We start from the raw sequence: 18,679 nt of genomic DNA, 5'->3' as shown, positions 1-18,679 counted from the left end.
CAGCCATGTTAGTCTGTATTCGCAAAAAGAAAAGGAGTACTTGTGGCACCTTAAAGACTAACAAATTTATTTGAGCATAAGCTTTCGTGAGCTTATGCATCCGATGAAGTGAGCTGTAGCTCACGAAAGCTTATGCTCAAATAAATTTGTTAGTCTCTAAGGTGCCACAAGTACTCCTTTTCTTTTATTAAACAGAAAGAAACCTCTCTTCAGCATCAAGGGTCTGTTGCTGGCCTTATCAGGAAAAAAGATTGCTGCCTCTTTAAGTCACAAGACCTCATGTTTGCTGTGACAGCTTTCCAATTGTTAAATAAACTCTGACCATGAGCAACTGTCAGACAGATATTACACGTAGGCTTCAGTGTAAAGAAGCAGCAGACAAGCATTTCAGTGCCCTGAAGCTCTCATTTCTTTTCATTTTTTTTCTTTTTAATTTGACACATTATTTTTTTACCAAAAAAAAAGACAATGAGATGATATGATACATTTTGATGTGTTTTAATAGAAATTGCCATTTTGGTTTGGGATTACAGTCTAAAAGTGTTGTGCAGAATTTCCCCTGCAAGTTTAGTACTGATAATGTGTCCAGTTCAGAAACAACATCTAATAGAAGTTTGGAATATCTAAACTGTATGCAACCAAGCCACTTATAACTGGTAGTGAGGTGGAGGATTACCATTCACAATTATAAACGTTAGACAATTTAAGTAAATACTGCTGGTGTTACTTAGATGCTTGTGGGAATGGGAGATAATTGCATTAATCTTTATAGGAGTTTTAGAACAGTAATTTACAATGTGGTACTTTTAATATTGGTATTGGGGGAAGAATCTGAATTATTTGAAGGTACAAAATTATTTTAAACAAAGCTGGAGTGGGGAGGGAGATAGTCATTTGTTATTTTTAGCTTATTAGTTTCATTGTTATCCCATCTAAATGTGTGAAGCCAGTTGCAAGATTGAGTCTAAGTGAGATCAGAAGCAGGCCTGGGATCTTTTTATTTAATATACAATCTAATATTAATAGAAAAACTGAGCACATTTTTCTATATTAAGGAGGGCATCAGTTTGCATTACAGCAGTTTCCCATCGTGAAAGAGATTGATGCTCATTTTTTAGGAGTAATTTCTTCAAAATTCAAAAATATTTAAGCACGTTCAAGTAATTTTAACAAAACTAGGTTTTTGTACCATCTCGGATCTAATTGAGTAGCTGACAATTACCATTAAAAAAATTAACTGCAGAGAGCACAACTGTGGTAAATGGAAATTGTCAATTTAAAAATCAATCCTGTCTGATTTTATCAATTATTGTTACAAATAAGACCTAAAATCTTTTTGTAACTAGAATAGATCAGAGAAAAAAATTCTCAAGGTTTTTTTTTTCTCTTCAGTTTCCTTTATTTTGTGTACCGGAAAACACTTTTTAAATAATGGATGTCATTATTTCAGTGTTTCGTTTGTGTGGGCATTTCACACAACAGCTAGGGGGAAGAGAGACTTAAAAAAAAAAACCCAGCCAAAAATAGGAAAATGTGATGCTACGGAAATTGGCAGATGATCTCAGGGGCAGCTGTAGTTCCTGATACTATTACCTACTAACTCTCTCTCGCTGTCTCTTGTTCTGTTTAAGTGACTAGATTTCAAATTGGTGTCCCTTTCACTAAAGCAGATGGTAGGCTTAGTAGATCACAACTGCAGGGCACACAAAATACACCATAAAGAATCCACATTTACAAGCAATTTTCTAGAATAGAAAATACTAGATTAAATGTTTACTTGATGTAAAATGCAGAGAAGATTTGAACCAGGACCTTTAATATAATATATATGTGATGCTTCTGAAAATGAAACATGGTAAATTATATGGAAAAGCTTCAGAATAATGTTTGAATTAATTACAGTAGTCAGTGATAATGTAATCAATCAATAAGCCCAGAGACGCATCATCAGCATGTTGTTTTGCCATGTGGGAGTTTCAAAATGAGAATGAACAAAGAAGGGAGCTGATGGGGGGGTGAACTGTTGTTGATATGATCCTGAAGAGGAAAAGCAAAGCACACTGATGAAGTGAACTGTAGCTCACGAAAGCTTATGCTCAAATTTGTTAGTCTCTAAGGTACCACAAGTACTCCTTTTCTTTTTGCAAATACAGACTGACATGGCTGCTACTCTGAAAAAAAGCACACACTGTATCTCTGGAGAGCAAACCATCCCTCATAATCTGATCCATGGCAGAGCATTAATACTACCCCTGAAGGGAGTTGCTTATTTGTTGGCTGGGAAGCTGTTAGCAAATTATCACAAGTGGGACAGCAAGTGGAAAAAGCAGTGTTCCAGTGAGGGGAGTAGGAATTAACAGTGTAAACAAGGGAGATATTTGGAGGAAAGAGAACAAGAACATTGACTTTAGTGGAGCCAAGATTCCACCTGCTGTCTCTGTGCTAGCATTTGTTTTAAAATTTCCCACCCTTGCATTACTGCCAGTCCTGCTCCCCCAGTGCTAGCAACATTAGAGTGCTGGGACAGACTGGTACACTGGCTGTTCAACCACTGGGTTGCGCAAGCCCCAGCTAGCACTCCCACTGGTGTTAGCATGACGGTGAGAAATGTTAAAGAGAAATTCTAGTGTAGGGAGGGCTGCCAAGTCTAAGTGGGTGAATGGAGTTTTTGAACTGCTACAAAAACATCCTATGCATTTTCATAGAAAATGGGGGCCTTTCTCTCAGCTCTTGTTTGAACAACCTTACAGAATATAATAGAGCATTATAGTCCTGTCAGATGAGTCAAATGGAGTTTGGGGGGGTTACTAGGACCCAGAGCTACTGTAGGGGTACATGGCTCTCCATGGATTGCCTAGCCTCCTATGAGTCCCTCAAGGTCCATGGGGACCTGGGTAGGTGGCAGGCTCTAAGGGGAGGCAAACCCCATCTCTCTGGAAGGTGCTGTCAGGGAATCTCCAGAAATTTCATTAAGATTTTCATGCAACATTCCTACCCCTTCTCTCCTAGCACACACTCCTGTAGCTTTCCCCACAATATGACCTGTTATTATGGAGGCACCTAACAAGCTGGTATTATCAGTAGATTGGAATTATCAGTGAAGCCTCTTTTGGCACCCACTGGGAACCTCTGAGTATTACAAAAAGAAAAGGAGTACTTGTGGCACCTTAGAGACTAACAAATTTATTTGAGCATAAGCTTTTGTGAGCTACAGCTCACTTCATCGGATGCATTTGGTGGAAATGCATCCGATGAAGTGAGCTGTAGCTCACGAAAGCTTATGCTCAAATAAATTTGTTAGTCTCTAAGGTGCCACAAGTACTCCTTTTCTTTTTGCGAATACAGACTAACACGGCTGCTACTCTGAAATCTGAGTATTACAGTTACTGCCAAAAATTCAAAGAAAACCTTTGTTTTTGAAAGTGAGTGCAGCTATCCAATCCAAATGTGGACACTGTCCCCTTCAAATTTTGGAGGCACTAGATCGTGTTGCATTGTAAATGTAAGCTTTGTTACATTCCCATCGCATTGTGCTGTATAATTTGTGTCACGTTCCAAACTGATGGAACACTATGGGATGCGCTGTAATGAGATGCAACCCATTCTTGCGTTATTTTTTTTTTCCCTTTTAACAAAGGCATTTCTTTCTTGGATTAGATACAGCACATCTGCTTTGCAACTGAATCTAAAATAACTGCAAATCTGGAAGAGACCGTATCAAATATGAGAAATGGCCAATTTCTTTTTAATATTGAACTATTTTACAACATTAATATTTCCAGAATAGCAGACCTTAACTGATGAAAGCACAATTAACTTCAAGGATTTCTACCCTCTTGAGAGGTACCAAAGAGAGCAGAATGAAAGCACAAAGGCATAAAAGGGGAGCCAAAGGCAGCATGGCTCCTAATTGCAGGAATATGCAGACGTGGTCATCAAGGGATGAATGCTCTTAGGGACAGGCATTTCTTGCGGGTACTCTGAGATCAGTGGAGTTAGGACCACATTTCCCTGTGGATCTCTAAGCTCCGCAGAGTTAGCGGTCCATGCTCTCTCCTCATCCTCTAGAGGGAAGAATCTGATGAGTTTGCTATACACTGAAGTTCTTTTTGTGTTCAGATGACTTTTTCCCCCTTCTATTGTTTTTTCTGTGGGAGAGGAAAACATAGGTACGCATATATAGCTAGATGAATGATGAAGACTAGAAATAAAAGTGGGAGAGGAATTATTTAGGATGGTAAATAGGATTAACAGGATGAAATTCAGAAAGAGAATTTCCAGTGGGATTAAGTGGTGGCATGGTCTTCCAAGGAAAATTTTGGCAAATCCATTGAAAAGTAGACTAGCCAAAGCTCTAGAAAATGGACTAAGAGAAGCCAAGCCTGCACTGTCAGGGAAATCGGTTAGGTGACCCGATAGAAATTAAAGATGATCTGTGATTTTATCTGAACATAGGAAAGTGCCTTTCCCATCACTACTGCAGTGAGGAGGATTCCTGATTTAAAGATCTCAGCCCAGATTCTTTGCTGCGCAGAGTTTCTGCTTCATGCAGCAGAGGAAAACCCACCAGGGAGGCTGTTACCACTTCTTAATTATCTGTGCTGGCCATGCCTCTGGCCACGGCGTAGATTAGAGTTACATGGGAGCTGCAGCAATTACACCAGCTGGTATTGTTCCCCACGGGAACATCTGCTGGCTGAGGGGATGCTTGGTGCCCATTGGACACCTCTGCATATCCCACTGCACTGATGACAGGTGGGGTGGTGGTGAATGGGCCAGGTCTATGCCAGGGTAATTCTGATCTAGTCTTAGCCCATTAGAGAGTGCATTTTTGCTTGTTTGTGTGCTTGTAGCCCTTTCTAACTTTATTCCTCCTACTTGGTGTCACTTAACTCTGCCCTTTTGTTAATAAACTTTTTATTTTTACTATAAACCAACTCAGTGCTCTGCTTCAAGGGAAGAGTGTATTTACCCCAGTTAAGTTAGCCTTGTCTACATTAACGGGAAAAGTCGATCTAAACTACACAATTTGAGTTGCATGAATAGCGTAACTCAAATCGACATAGCTTAGATCTACTTACCACAGGGTCTACGCTACACGACGTTGATGGGAGATGCTCTCCTGTCGACTTCCCTTACTCTTCTTGATCAGGTGGAGTACAGGAGTCAACGGGAGAGCGATCAGCGGCCAATTTAGTGGGTCTTTAAATCGACTCCTGATGCACCGATTGCCATGGTGTCAATCTTCTAGTAAGTGTAGACAAGCCCTTAATAAGCTGTAATATGCTTTTCGCTCTTTAAAGAAGCAAATAAACTGTAATATCTCTCTGAATGGTCCAGGAGATAGCTGGACTTTGCAGAGCATGTGGCTTTTGGAAAATTCAGGATTGAGGTTGTGTTGAGTCACCCTCCAAGTGGTAACCAAAGCTGGTAGAAAACAGGGAATGTGACTGGTGTAATGCTGGCAGGCTGCTGGGTTCAGAGTTGCTGGACTAAGGCTGCAGTGATACACAGCCACTCAGGATCGCTGACTGTGAACATCCCAGGCGGGGAGTTACAGTAACAAAGCTTTTAATGCACATACAATTTACAGGGTAAGTGGTGATACAACTCCTCATCCCATATTGCACCCCAGAATGTGATAGTAGTGTTACAAGTGGGGTGACGGCTCATGTACAGAGAAGGTTTATAATAAAATAAAATCTGAATGAGACAGCCTATTCATGTGCCTCAATTGATTTGCAGTACTTAAAAGTACAATGACAATAATCCCCAACGATTCTGGAACTTTAACTGCTGCATTTTCTGACCTGTCAGTGCTACCTATTTGAAACAAAAACATCTCCTTACAGGGACAAATGCCTTGGCTTACATGGAGGGCAAATGACCTTGTGCCAGTTCGATAAAGGACTGCAATCTATATTCCTAGGAGCTTGACCTTGTTCGCATGGCATTGAAGTGAAATCCAAAGCATGTGCTCTGTGTGCAGCTGCTATGCAGAGTGATTTACATCTCTTCTGGCTTAGCTCCTGTTTAATGATCAGAGCTGAAGCTTCAGCTGAATCAAAGGCATCCAACAGTGTTGTTACTTTGCATCTGCTATTGTGACCAAGGCTGAGAGAATCTCTCTGGGTCAAATCCTCACTAGCTGCCTTGTGCCTGTGTTTGGGTTCTGCATAGCAACTGGGGAGGTGAAATCCATTCTGGCAACCTGGCAGGAGGGTGAAGGGCTGTTTCGTGGTCCCTGCTACTCCATCCTGGATCGCATTCTAAGGCGACTCTCTTTCCCTGTTCATTGTATAGGGAGCCAGGGCACTTAACTCAGCTTTGTGGATCACAGAGTTTTTCCTGTGACTTTCTAGGCACCTAAAAATGGGGCACTGTGACACTCAGCCTTTGAATCATTGACTCATAGAAGATTAAGGTTGGAAGAGAGCTCAGGAGGTCATCTAGTCCAACCCCCTGCTCAAAGCAGGACCAATCCCAACTAAATCATCCCAGCCAGGGCTTTGTCAAGCCGGGCCTTAAAAACCTCTAAGGATGGAGATGTCACCAACTGCCTAGGTAACCCATTCCAGTGCTTCACCACCCTCCTAGTGAAATATTTTTTCCTAATATCCAACCTACACCCCCGCCCACGCACACAGCAACTTGAGACAATTGCTTCTTGTTCTGTCATCTGCCACCACTGAGAACTAGGTTGCTGGAGCTAGGGCTGCTCCATCCTCTTTGGAACCCCTCTTCAGGCAGTTGAAGGCTGCTATGAAATCCCCCATCACTCTTCTCTTCTGCAGACTAAATAAGGCCAGTTCCCTCACCTCTCCTCATAAGTCATGTGCCCCAGCCCCCTAATAATTTTCATTGCCTTCCACTGGACTCTCTCCACATTGTCCACATACTTTCTGTAGTGGGGGGCCCAAAAGTGGACACAATACTCCAGATTTCAGAGTAGCAGCCATGTTAGTCTGTATTTGCAAAAAAGAAAAGGAGTACTTGTGGCACCTTAGAGACTAACACATTTATTTGAGCATAAGCTTTCGTGAACTACAGCTCATTTCATCGGATGCATTCGGTGGAAAATACAGTGGGGAGATTTATATACACACACAAAGAACATGAAACAATGGGTTTTATCATACACACTGTAATGAGAGTGATCACTTAAGATGAGTTATTACCAGCAGGAAGGAGGGGGGGGGGAGGAGGAAAACCTTTTCTGGTGATGATCAATGTGGGCTATTTCCAGCAGTTAACAAGAACATCTGAGGAACAGTGGGGGGTGGGGTGGGGGGAGAAATAACATGGGGAAATAGTTTTACTTTATGTAATGACCCATCCACTCCCAGTCTCAACTGTTGATCACTACCTCTTGAGTGATCTATCCAACAATCTAGCGAGCTTTCTATCCACCTTATAGTCCATTCATCTAATCCATACTTATTTAACTTGCTGGCAAGAATATTGTGGGAGACCATATCAAAAGTTTTCCTAAAGTCAAGATATATCATGTCCACTACTTTCCCCATATCCACAGAGCCAGTTATGTCATCATAGAAGATAATCGGGTTAGTCAGGCATGACTTGCCCTTGGTGAATCCATGTTGACTGGTCCTGATCACTTTCCTCTCTTCCAAGTGCTTCAAAATGGATTCCTTGAGGACCTGCTCCATGATTTTTCTGGGGACTGAGGTGAGGTTGACTGGTCTGTAGTTCCCAGGATTCTCCTTCTTCCCTTTTAAAATATGGGCACTATATTTTCCTTTTTCCAATCATCCGGTGCCTCCCTGGGTGGCCACGAGTTTTCAAAGATAGTGGCCAATGGCTCTGCAATCACATCAGCCAACTCCCTAAGCACCCTCGGATGTACTGCATCCGGCCTCTTGGATTTGTGTATGTCCAGCTTTTCTAAATAGTCCTTAACCTGTTCTTTCGCCACAGAGGTTCTGCTCACCTCCTCCCCATACTGTGCTGCCCAGTGCAGCAGTCTGGGAGCTGACCTTATCTGTGAAGACGGAGGCAAAAAAAGCATTGAGTATGTCAGCTTTTTCCACATTATGTGTCACTAGGTTGCTTCCTGCATTCAGGAAGGGTCCCACTTTCCCTGACCACCTTCTTGTTGCTAACATACCTGTAGAAATCTTCTTGTTACCTTTCACATCCCTTGCTAGCTGCAACTCCAATTGTGCTTTGGCTCTTCTGATTACACCCCTGCATGCTTGAGCAATATTTTTATACTCCTCCCTAGTCATCTCTCCAAGTTTCCACTTCTTGTAAGCTTCTTTTTTGTGTTTAAGCTCACCAAAGATCTCTTTGTTAAGCCAAGCTGATTGTCTGCCATATTTGCTATTCTTTCTGCACACTGGGATGGTTTGTTCTTGTGCTCTCAATAGGCTTCTTTAAAATACAGCCAGCTCTTCTGGACTCTTTCACCCTCATATTAGCCTCCCAGGGGATCCTGCCCATCAGTTCCCTGAGGGAGTCAAAGTCTGCTTTTCTGAAGTCACAGGGGTCTTGTGAGAATAAATACATTAAAGATTAGAATGTGCTCATATACTAGAGTCATGGGGACTGTACCATAGATAGTAATAATATGTGCAGACCGTATGTTTGATTGTTCGGCTAGCAGGTGGTCTGGCCACTATAGACAACCCTGTGAGAGATACAACTGCAGAAATGTTCACTTGGCACTTGAAGACTTAGAATCAAAATACAACTGGGAAGCTAGTCAGTCTCTATACCATTTAGTCTCTAACCTATCTGCTGCAGCTGTCAGTTAGTGTTAATTGTGGTGATGGGTTTTGTGACAGGAACTCTTGTCTAGGATACGCAGGGAGCACCATGCAGTCTACATATGGTAACAAAATTGGTTGGTGTAAGACCAGGCTAGATTTGAGCTAACAAAAGAGATTCACATTAACTTATGTCTCAGTATTGGTGGCATATTCCAAAAAGGCAAGCAGGTTACTTTTTCAACAATCAAGGGGAAAGGCTCTTGTGCCCTCTAAACAACTATTTTCATGTGTCTTGGCTTTTTGCCCTTTTTTTGATGATAGGTCATTGTATACAACTTCCTCACCGTGTTGGGCTTTTGTACGGCAGACAACTTCTATGAGAGAAAGAGAGAGAATGAATGTCTAAAGCAGATTCACGGCAATATCAAGGGGACTTCGGCATCAATCTGCCTCCTGGAGGATAATCTGTCAGCCTGCATTTGTGTTTGTGATCGTTGTAACTATTTGCCATTGATCTGATGGGACGTCTCTTTCTCTCTTTTTATTTTTGTAGAATAAAGTCATGGGTGGAGAAAATGCAAGAGGATCTTGTAACATTGGCAAGAAGCGCAAGTGGGGTGGACGAGCTTGCCAAGGTGAGTCTAAATGGGGAGAGCCTCTGACTGTGACAACTAGAACAGTCAAAAATGGATGGTGCTCGTCATGAGGGGAAACAAGTAATCATCCCATCCTCACAACGATTTCTTTTGGAATGAAAGCCTATAGTATCTCTTTTCTCTACTGTTTACTTAGAAGGAAATGAATAATGGAGACATCCATTAATTCACTCTCTTTATGTTGAAGCTAATATTTTTAATCAGCTTTGCAGTACCAGGCATAAGGTTTATGATTATTACAACACCCATGCACAATAGCACAGCTCCTTTTACATTGTGTATTTGTCCAGTATGGTATCCAGGAAGCAACTATTCAAGGAAAGTTCATGGAAATCTCTCTGTTTTGAAAGAGATGACCAGTTTTCTGATGTATAAATTCTCTGAATTGAAGAAGTCTTTGTTGGCTAGATTTCTGTGGAGGAGAATGATAACTATCTAATATTCTTAGCTATACTACTTTAATCCAGAGTATATTTTACAGAAGGAACAAATTATTATTTTTATTATGGAGAAGAGGTATCGATGTTACCATACATACTATTATCCCACATACAAAAATAAGTTAAAAGAACATTATTAAGATTGAGAAGTCAAGCACTCAAAAGTTAGGAAATGACAGAATTAGGGTTACCTGTGCAACCTTAATTCAGCCTCCTGGTGCGTATGCACTGTGATACAGTCTTTAATTTCATGGTTACACACAATTTTTTCCATAGGATCTCTGCCCCAGTCGATTCACAGAATAGACATGCTCTGAATATGAATCAAGGTTATGCAGGGAAGGGGACAGTTGTTTGAAGGTCCCTACATCATTTGTAGCAGAATTTGGAAGGTGTATAGTGCGTGAGGCAGGAGAACGCAGGAAGAGAAAGATTGGTCTCATGGTTAAAGCAATTGAATACTATCCTTGGGAATTAAATTCTGTCCCTGTCTTTGCCATAGAGTTCTTATGTGATGCTGAGCAAGTCACTTATACCAAATTTAGTGTGTTCCATATTTTCTGGGTGCCTGAGTTGAGACTCTAGGATCTAACTTGCAGAAGTGCTGAATACTCTCAGCTATAAATGAAGTCAGTGGGACATGTGCTTTGGTCATATAAAATGCCATATGTTAGGATATAGATATTCAGGCCTGTCTGTAAAGGCCTATACTCTAAGAATTTAGGTGTATTCTTATCACTTGGCTAGTTATAGAGGTATAAAAGAAAGAATCAAAATCACTGTCTGCCGGTGTAAGAGCCTTCTCTTACTGTGACAGTCTGAGGCCCTGTTCTTAGGCTAAGGCCTTTGGCTAAGCAGCAGAAGCAGCCATAAGCTGGGAATCGAAGGGTCACATCTTCACATTCCAAACTAGTTACATTGTCAGAAGGTGCTATTGGGCTGTTAGGAATACAGTCCTGTCCTGATAATGCCTATCTCCTCCAGAGAAAGGGAAGTGCCTAGAAGATGTAAAAGGAAACTTACTTTGATAGCATCCTGTCTGGCAAGAACTCTTTATCGATAGCTGGGATGTGAAATCCTCACTTCTGTATTGTTTTGTCATTATAGTTCACACTTTGCTATTGTTTGTCTGTATAGTCTCTGTCTGGTTCTGTGATTGTTCCTCTCTGCTGTATAATTAATTTTGCTGGGTGTAAACTAATTAAGATGGTGGGATATAATTGGTTAAATAATCATGTTAGGATTGGTTAGTTAAATTTCAGTAAAATGATGAGTTCTGCTTAGCTATACCTTAACCTAAGTTTTACTATATAGTCTGCAGTCAATCAGGAGTGTGTGTGTGGAGGGGAGGGGGGGAATGGGAATGGGGGTGGGGAAATTGGAATCATGTTTAGCTGAGGGCAGGAATGAGAACAGGGACACAGGTAAGGCTCTGTGGTGTCAGAGCTGGGAAGGGGGACACTAAGGAAGGAAACTGGATTCATGCTTGCTGGAAGTTCACCCCAATAAACATTGAATTGTTTGCACCTTTGGACTTCGGGTATTGTTGCTCTCTATTCATGCAAGAAGGACCAGGGAAGTAAGTGGGTGAAGGAATAAGCCCCCAACACAATATAATGGTAAGAACTAAAAAAGGAGTTCTTAGGCGACTGAAATTTGGAATCTAAAACTAGTGAACACTTTTTTGATCTTAATCTTCCTGGGCCTCATTACCCCATCTGTAAAAGAGGGATAATGCCCCCAACTCATCTCACAAGTGAAAATTATTTAATTAATATTTGTGAAGCACTCAGATGCTACAGTGACAAGCACCATAGAAACTCAGAAGGAAACTAATAATTCTGTTTTCAGAGGAGGGTTTAGATTGTTTTGTTTTGCAGTATAGGGCACACACTGAACAATGAGGTGAAAAAAAACTCCTCATTAAGTGAACACTGTCCATTCTCTGCACTGAATGAGGTAAAGGACCTATGAAAAAATAGTGTGTGAGAGTTAGAGACTTTATCCTAATGCCCCTGGCAGCCGAATTAAGGTTCCACAGGCATCCTTAATTTGGAATTCCTAATTTTTTAGTGCTTGACTTTGTAGCCTTAGTAATATTCTTTTAATCTTGTTTTTGTGTATAATTTCCTAGGTTTTTTTAAAATGGATACGGAAAAACCCACACATGCTGAAATACCATCATGTGGGATCATATTGACACTCTCACATGGTTCATCAACAGGAAAGGAACCCTTAGACCCATAGCATAGACCTCTGACACATGAGCTAATGGAATAACTGATAGCAATAGTGGATTGTTATCCTCTGTGTGGACCAACTCCAAGGGAGGAGGAGACCCTTTGCCAGTGGTTTCAGAGAGATTCACAGCAGAGGATGGTGAGACTCAGAAATTATAGGTTCCTTTTTGTTGGAGGGAGTGTGCTCTAGTAGGTACAGACTCTTCTGTGCACATGCCCCAAGTATGACATATTCTGCCCCATCCCCTCAGACTTGTACCAGTCCTGTCTCTTACCCATCCCGGCCTCCTTGTCCCAGTTCCATACTTCTCAACTACCCAGTCCCAGTCTCCATTCCTCCATTCCATTGCTCATCCCAATCCTGGTTCCCTTGCTTGGGTAGTGCTAGTTTCACCCTTGTGGACTTCTGATCCCCTTATTACTCTGCCTCCAACTCCCAGTTTTCTTGTGTATCCATTCCTAGTTCATCCCTCCTCCTAACCCCTATCTCCTTACCAGCCAGTCCAAGTTGTCCTCTCCTGGCTTCTCTTCCAATCTCTCTCTTCCTCACCCTGGCTTCCAGTCACACCCCTCTTAGCTCCCATGTTCTCAGTGCCAATCTTCCTTTCAGGCTTTTTGTCCAATCTCAGTGTCACCTCTCAGTTCTCTCCCCTCATTCTGGCTTCCAGCCAGATCTCTCTCCTCTCCTTCATCACTTCCTCCCTTCTATTTATTGGTCCTAGTCATCATAGCCAGCCAGTGTGAGTTTACTGCCCGACTCCTCATCTGATTTCAGTCTCCCACGTTTCCCACCCTTCTCCCAGTGTCTTTTCAGAACCCTCCACAGTCTCCCCTCTCACCTTAATTCACAGTCCTAGTTCCGTAACCCCAAGCTTCTTGTCCCAATGTGTTCCTTTCCATTCCCTCTGCATGAGAGTCGGATGGATTTCTCCTCCGTGCAGCCTGGGCCTAGTGGCAGATAGGGGATCATGGGGAGCACAGGAGAGAGAGTCTCTCTGCTTAGATGCCTGGACTAAGAACAGCCCATAGCAACCCTGAACTACAATTGCAGACAAAACCTTGTTCAGCTATGGCTTGGAACATGCCCAGTGCACAGAGAATCTTTGAGAAAACTGCTAAAATCTAAGAACCCTCTACTGAGAATGTTTGATCTGCAGTTCTTCAAGGATTAGAATTTGGACAAATTAGGATGGAGTTTCCAAGGGACAACAAAAGGCACATCTGTGAAACAAAGGTTGCCCCCTGCCAAATTTCAAGACCCTGCTCCAAAGCATGGAAGTGCTAGAGCTTTTAAAAGAAAAAGTGTCTAGAATATTTTAACATGGGCAAACAACATATTTATGCATATTTCTTTCTTGGAAGTTGCTGAAACCTTTTGGCTGAAATTTACAAAAGAAAAAAAAATCAGCCTGAGGCAGACACCGCAGGAATGGAATGGAAAATTTCAGCCCAAATGCATATAACTTGGCCATACTTGAACCAATTGAAAACAGGTTCTTATAATGGGAAATGTTGGGCAACTTTAATAATATACAGTGCTATCAGCCCTGCCTAGAATATACCACAATTACATGAAAACTGAAGAAAATGTTAATCTCTGAACATAGTATCTAATCCCTTTTGGAAGCCAGAATGTATAGCACACTTAATACAAATCAAAGTGCTGTTTCAGTAGGTATGCCGACTGGCTTGTGTGCATGTGTATGATTCCAGAATAAGAAGCATTAATGCAGTATGTTTCCATGTAAAATACCACTTCATATTAATATCATTCAGGAAAGATCTATACTGCAGTGTGGTTTTTTTTTCTGTATCCACAGACTTTAATTGCCTTTCTTTGTAAATGGGAATGTAAGACCCTGTAAGGAGTGACCTATGGAATTGCTCTTTTCTCTTATTTACACTTTCACTTTCCGATTTTTAAAATGAGACTCCATATTTCACTGTTATGGTTCCATTAGTGCTTAATTACATCTCTTCTGAAATGAACCCCTGTCAAAGCTGAATCCCCACTCTGTCACTCCGAGTGCAGAAGTGGGGGCCCCAAAGGATTTTAAAAATGAATACTTGCCACTCCAGGCTTCTATTACACTCCCAAGGTTACAGCTTTTCTCTGACCTTGGCTTGGTAAGTGCTGCCGCCATCCAAATGCAAAAAAACCAAACCCCTTTGAACCCAGGAAGGAGCACTTGGGAATTCCTCCCTGTGGGGTACCCTCAAGCCCTTTCACGCCCCCCCCCCTCCAGGGAAGAGCTGAGAAAGAAAACAAAGGAAATTAGCTTTGGCTACCAGCTAATCAAACAACATCACAAAGCTCTTAGGACACCAAAAATCCAGTCCTGTTCTTAAGAAAGGTAAATTGTATTAAAAACAAAAAGGAAAAAATTACATCTGGAAGTTAGGCTTTTTACTAGACCTTAAAAGAAACAATTCCAAAAATTAAGCACCCAACTAGCTTTTTGCGGGGGGGGTCAGCTTAAAGGTTACAAGCAAACAAAAGCATCAGGGGTTAGCACAAAGCCAAAATTAAAAAATAAACCTGATTGTATCTAACTAAACATTCCCTGTCCAAATAATTTCTTCTAGGTATGGAAAATGAATTTTCATATCTGGTTCAAGCCTTACATAGCATTGCTGCAGCCCAGAGAACAACAGACAAAAGGAAAGTTTCTTTCCCAATTTTAAAAAGTTCTATGGCAACTTCCACCGTGTGTGTGTGTGTCTGTCTGTCTGTCTGTCTGTCTATATCTATATCTTACTATATGTTCCATTCTATTTATCCGATGAAGTGGGCTGTAGCCCACAAAAGCTTATGCTCTAATAAATTTGTTAGTCTCTAAGGTGCCACAAGTACTCTTGTTCTGTTCTTTTTACCTGCCTATTGACTCTTTTGGTCCGGTGCCCACTCCATTTCTTTTACCTGTGGGCTTGTTAACTCTTCTCCCAATCAGAGAACAGACACCAAGATGGATTTATAGCTAACTGGCTGGCTGGGTGTCCATCAAAGGTAGCTACTCCGCCTTCCCCCTTCATGTATCACAACCCCAGTCTTGTTGTATCAGAGATTAACATATATTAAAGATAAAGCGCTTGTGAATTCTGCAGTTAGGGTGCGCTAGCACTTTTATTCAAAAAACCTGCTTTTCATTGCTCATAGCTTTTTGAAACATGCAGCTTTTAGGCTAAATTTCCAGGGCTAGAGTTTGACCCAAACCCCACTTAAGTCAATGAAAATACTTCTGTTGACTTCAAAGGGCTTTAAATCAGCCCTTTAGTCTCCACACTTTTGGGAAACTTTGAGATGAAAATAGTTGTCTTTTCTTTTTTTTTTCTCTTTTTTCTTTTCTTTTTTTGGTGGCGAGAATGATGAGATTTAAAAAATAATACACTGTTTCTATTATAAAATAATAGTGACTTTTTGTGAGCAGCTGTAGCACCGGAGTGCGTGGGGAGAGGCGGGGGAAAGAGGGGAGTAGATAGCTGTAAATTGGCCAGGAAATAGGCTTTAGGAAGAATAAATGTCTGTGTTCTAGAGAAAAATCCATTCTGATTTGACTAAGCGATAAGGGTTTGGAAATCACAGCTAGCACATATAATAGATGTTTAATAATTTTAGGGCTTGATGCAACTCCCACTAAAGTCAGTGGAAGGACAACCGCTGAGTTCAGAGGGAGTTACTGCATCCTTCCCAGTGCTACACTCACTCATTTGTTTCAGAGTAGCAGCCGTGTTAGTCTGTATTCGCAAAAAGAAAAGGAGTACTTGTGGCACCTTAGAGACTAACAAATTTATTAGAGCATAAGCTTTCATGATGCATCCGATGAAGTGAGCTGTAGCTCACGAAAGCTTATGCTCTAATAAATTTGTTAGTCTCTAAGGTGCCACAAGTACTCCTTTTCTTTTCACTCATTTGTGTCATTAGGACTTCTGGGGCCATATCCCATAATTCTTTGTGCTGCAGCTTAATATTAAATACTTGCAATAAACTGCTTATGAACATTCTAAGACTTATAAAAGACCAAGAATAATGCATAGAAATGATTTGGTGAATAACTTTGAACAGTGAATACATTTGAGAAAATTGTTGCTGCTTTTGGACAATTGGCCAACAGAAATGTATTAATATTATTATTAATTAGTATTGCACCTATAGCTAATTAGTATAGCACCTATAGCTGGCAAACAAGGTTGAGTCCCCGTTATGGTATGTGCAATGCATACAGATAGTGAAACCCCTGCTCAGAAGAAAGTACAATCTAAATAGACAAGACAGCCAAAATATGTGTGTGCAGGGAAAGGAACCACTGTTATCCTTATTTTATGGATGGGGAACTTGAGCACAAAGAGATTGACTTGCCCAAGGTCACACAGGAAGTCTGTGATAGAGCCAAGAATAGATCCTGGATCTCCTGAATCCCAGTCCAGTGCTTTAACAACAAAGCATCCTTCATCTAAACAGTTTATGAATTATTGATTAGCTGTAGGAATAAGCAATAGGATGACTATTAATTCACTACAGTTATTATTACCCTTAAGAGGGACTGTGCTTAATATGTATGCTTCCTTTTGTAGTTCATCTTTGTGCCTTTTGCTGCTTATTTATGCTGTATGGGAATGACTTCAAAGTGGTTTTCCAAAAATAGTTTTTAATCTGCATTTTTCAGTGCAGTTTTCCCAGACATTAATTAGGGGGTTTAGCTTGAGAACTGGGAAAGTGCCAACACAGATTTTCTACTAACTGTGGTGTCCTCATCTCAGTTCCAGTCCTCCAAAGGTTGCCTTGGCAAGGAGGGGAATTCTTGGATTGATAGGCCAAATTCTCAACTGCTGTAAATCAGAGTAGTTGCACCGAAGTAAATGGAGTAACATTGATTTATACCAGCTGAGGTTCTGGTCTGATACCTAATTTAAAAATCAAGCCTGCAAACCTGATTTGGAAAAAAAATATTGAGCCACTTTTATACATCATACATGAGAAATAAAGGACGCAAACGTGATCACTTTTTGCCTGTTCAGTTTCCCATTTGAAAAGAGCACTGTGGGTTTCGTTACCAATCTCACATCCTGATACTGTCCCATTTCTGATTCAGTACATGTTTCTTACTAAAATAACAATGGGAAAGAACTCATAGGGAAGCACAACATGCAGGGTGATCTAGAGTTACAAGATTTTGCACGTGTAGCAACCTCCCTGGCACTTGAAAGGGAGGACCACAGGTTGCAGGAGGGGAGAGTTTGGAGGAGGCACCAGCAGTCAGTCTGTGTGCATATGGCTTGAATGCTTGCTTCAGTTACAATGCCTCTGTAAATAGTTCTCTTAATAAAGAGCCAGTCTAGTTTTAGAAACATCATGTCCTCTACTGTTGTGTTACATGAAACAGTGCAATTGTTGTAGGCAAGGTTACCCTTGACCGGTATTTGACTGCCCTGGCTTTTTATTTTTAATGGATTTGCCAATTGCCAGAAAAATAATTTAATCTGCTGGATTTTTTTTAAATGTGGGTCTAAAGATTTGCATTATTATGACAAATACACTGGGATATCTAATGTTAAAAGTTTGTGTCCAGCTAAAGATGCTGTAGTGTTCCCAATTCTGCAGTTTAAGTGATCAATCAAAACTGTTGAAAATACAACAGCTGTCTGCCCACCAACATGTAAGTGCGCCATGCGAATGTCTGAGAGAGGGTTTGAGTCACGCGAGAGTGAGGAGAGATAAGATGTTATCAATATTATATGTATGTGTTACCTCTCTTGTTAGAGTGGCTATGGAAGGCAGGGTTGCGGAATTGTCTTGTGGTTGGGGTTAAGGCAGTCTTGCCTTGTGGGAGTGGTGCTGGGTTTTTTTGTTTTTTGTTTTTTGCATTTCAAAGTTGGTAACTCTAGTTGTTGGCCTTAAAAAAAGAAAAATATTAGGGGCCAGATTCTTATTTACACCCAGGCTTCTTTAAACTGCTCTGGCAGCATACAGGTGTTGTTAACATGAAATAAGGGTAATTGCTGTTCACTTTAAGAAGTCAGTGTAAATCAACCCTAGTGTAAATGATATGCAGGCCATAGTGAGCAAGCAGTATTTTTAAGCTTTCTGGGAAATATATAGATAGGCTCCTAAATCCATAATAAAGTACCAAAATAAGGGGCCTGTTCCTCAGAAGTGCTGAGCACCCAGGTGATCCCATTGTCTTCAGTCGTTTTCTTCAATAGGAACAAAAAAAGTTTATTCAGAAAAGGTGCAAACCCATGTTAGTTTTAGTTCTGGACAACCAAGGCCACATTGCTCAAGAGTGAGTGGAAAATGGCTTGAATTGTAGAGCTAAGTACACAAGTAGTTATTGTTTATTTTTTAAATGTGTGTATAGCTTCCAATTTAATTAGACCTTTCACAGCATAGGCCTATGACTAAGCTAATTGACATTTTTTTATAATTTAATAAACGGTGACAAGTGTGCTTCTAATTCCCCACATTAGTTGCTAATATACCTCTAGCAGAAGGGGATAGAAAGAAAAGGAGGGACCCTTACAAAACTCAGAAATCGAGTTCTCAGAGTGGCAAGTTGACCCGTAGCAATGCACTAGCTTGTCCGTTTCAAACTGATTGACAAGAAGCATATATT

The 18,679-nt window shown here is 41.0% G+C and overlaps 1 protein-coding gene across 1 annotated transcript in view; it reads left to right on the top strand.

The window, feature by feature from the left end:
* Positions 1–18,679, top strand: part of CACNA2D1 (calcium voltage-gated channel auxiliary subunit alpha2delta 1) — a 682,696-nt gene that overhangs the window by 72,999 nt on the left and 591,018 nt on the right. The window contains 1 exon segment of the mRNA XM_038369134.2: positions 9,286–9,367. Coding sequence (XP_038225062.1) covers positions 9,286–9,367 — 82 coding nt within the window.

This window comes from Dermochelys coriacea, chromosome 1 (assembly GCF_009764565.3).
Source record: "Dermochelys coriacea isolate rDerCor1 chromosome 1, rDerCor1.pri.v4, whole genome shotgun sequence".
Classification (NCBI taxonomy): Eukaryota; Metazoa; Chordata; order Testudines; family Dermochelyidae; genus Dermochelys; species Dermochelys coriacea.
The sequence above is the reverse complement of the archived record's forward strand: the minus strand, read 5'-3'. Positions and strand labels throughout refer to the sequence as shown.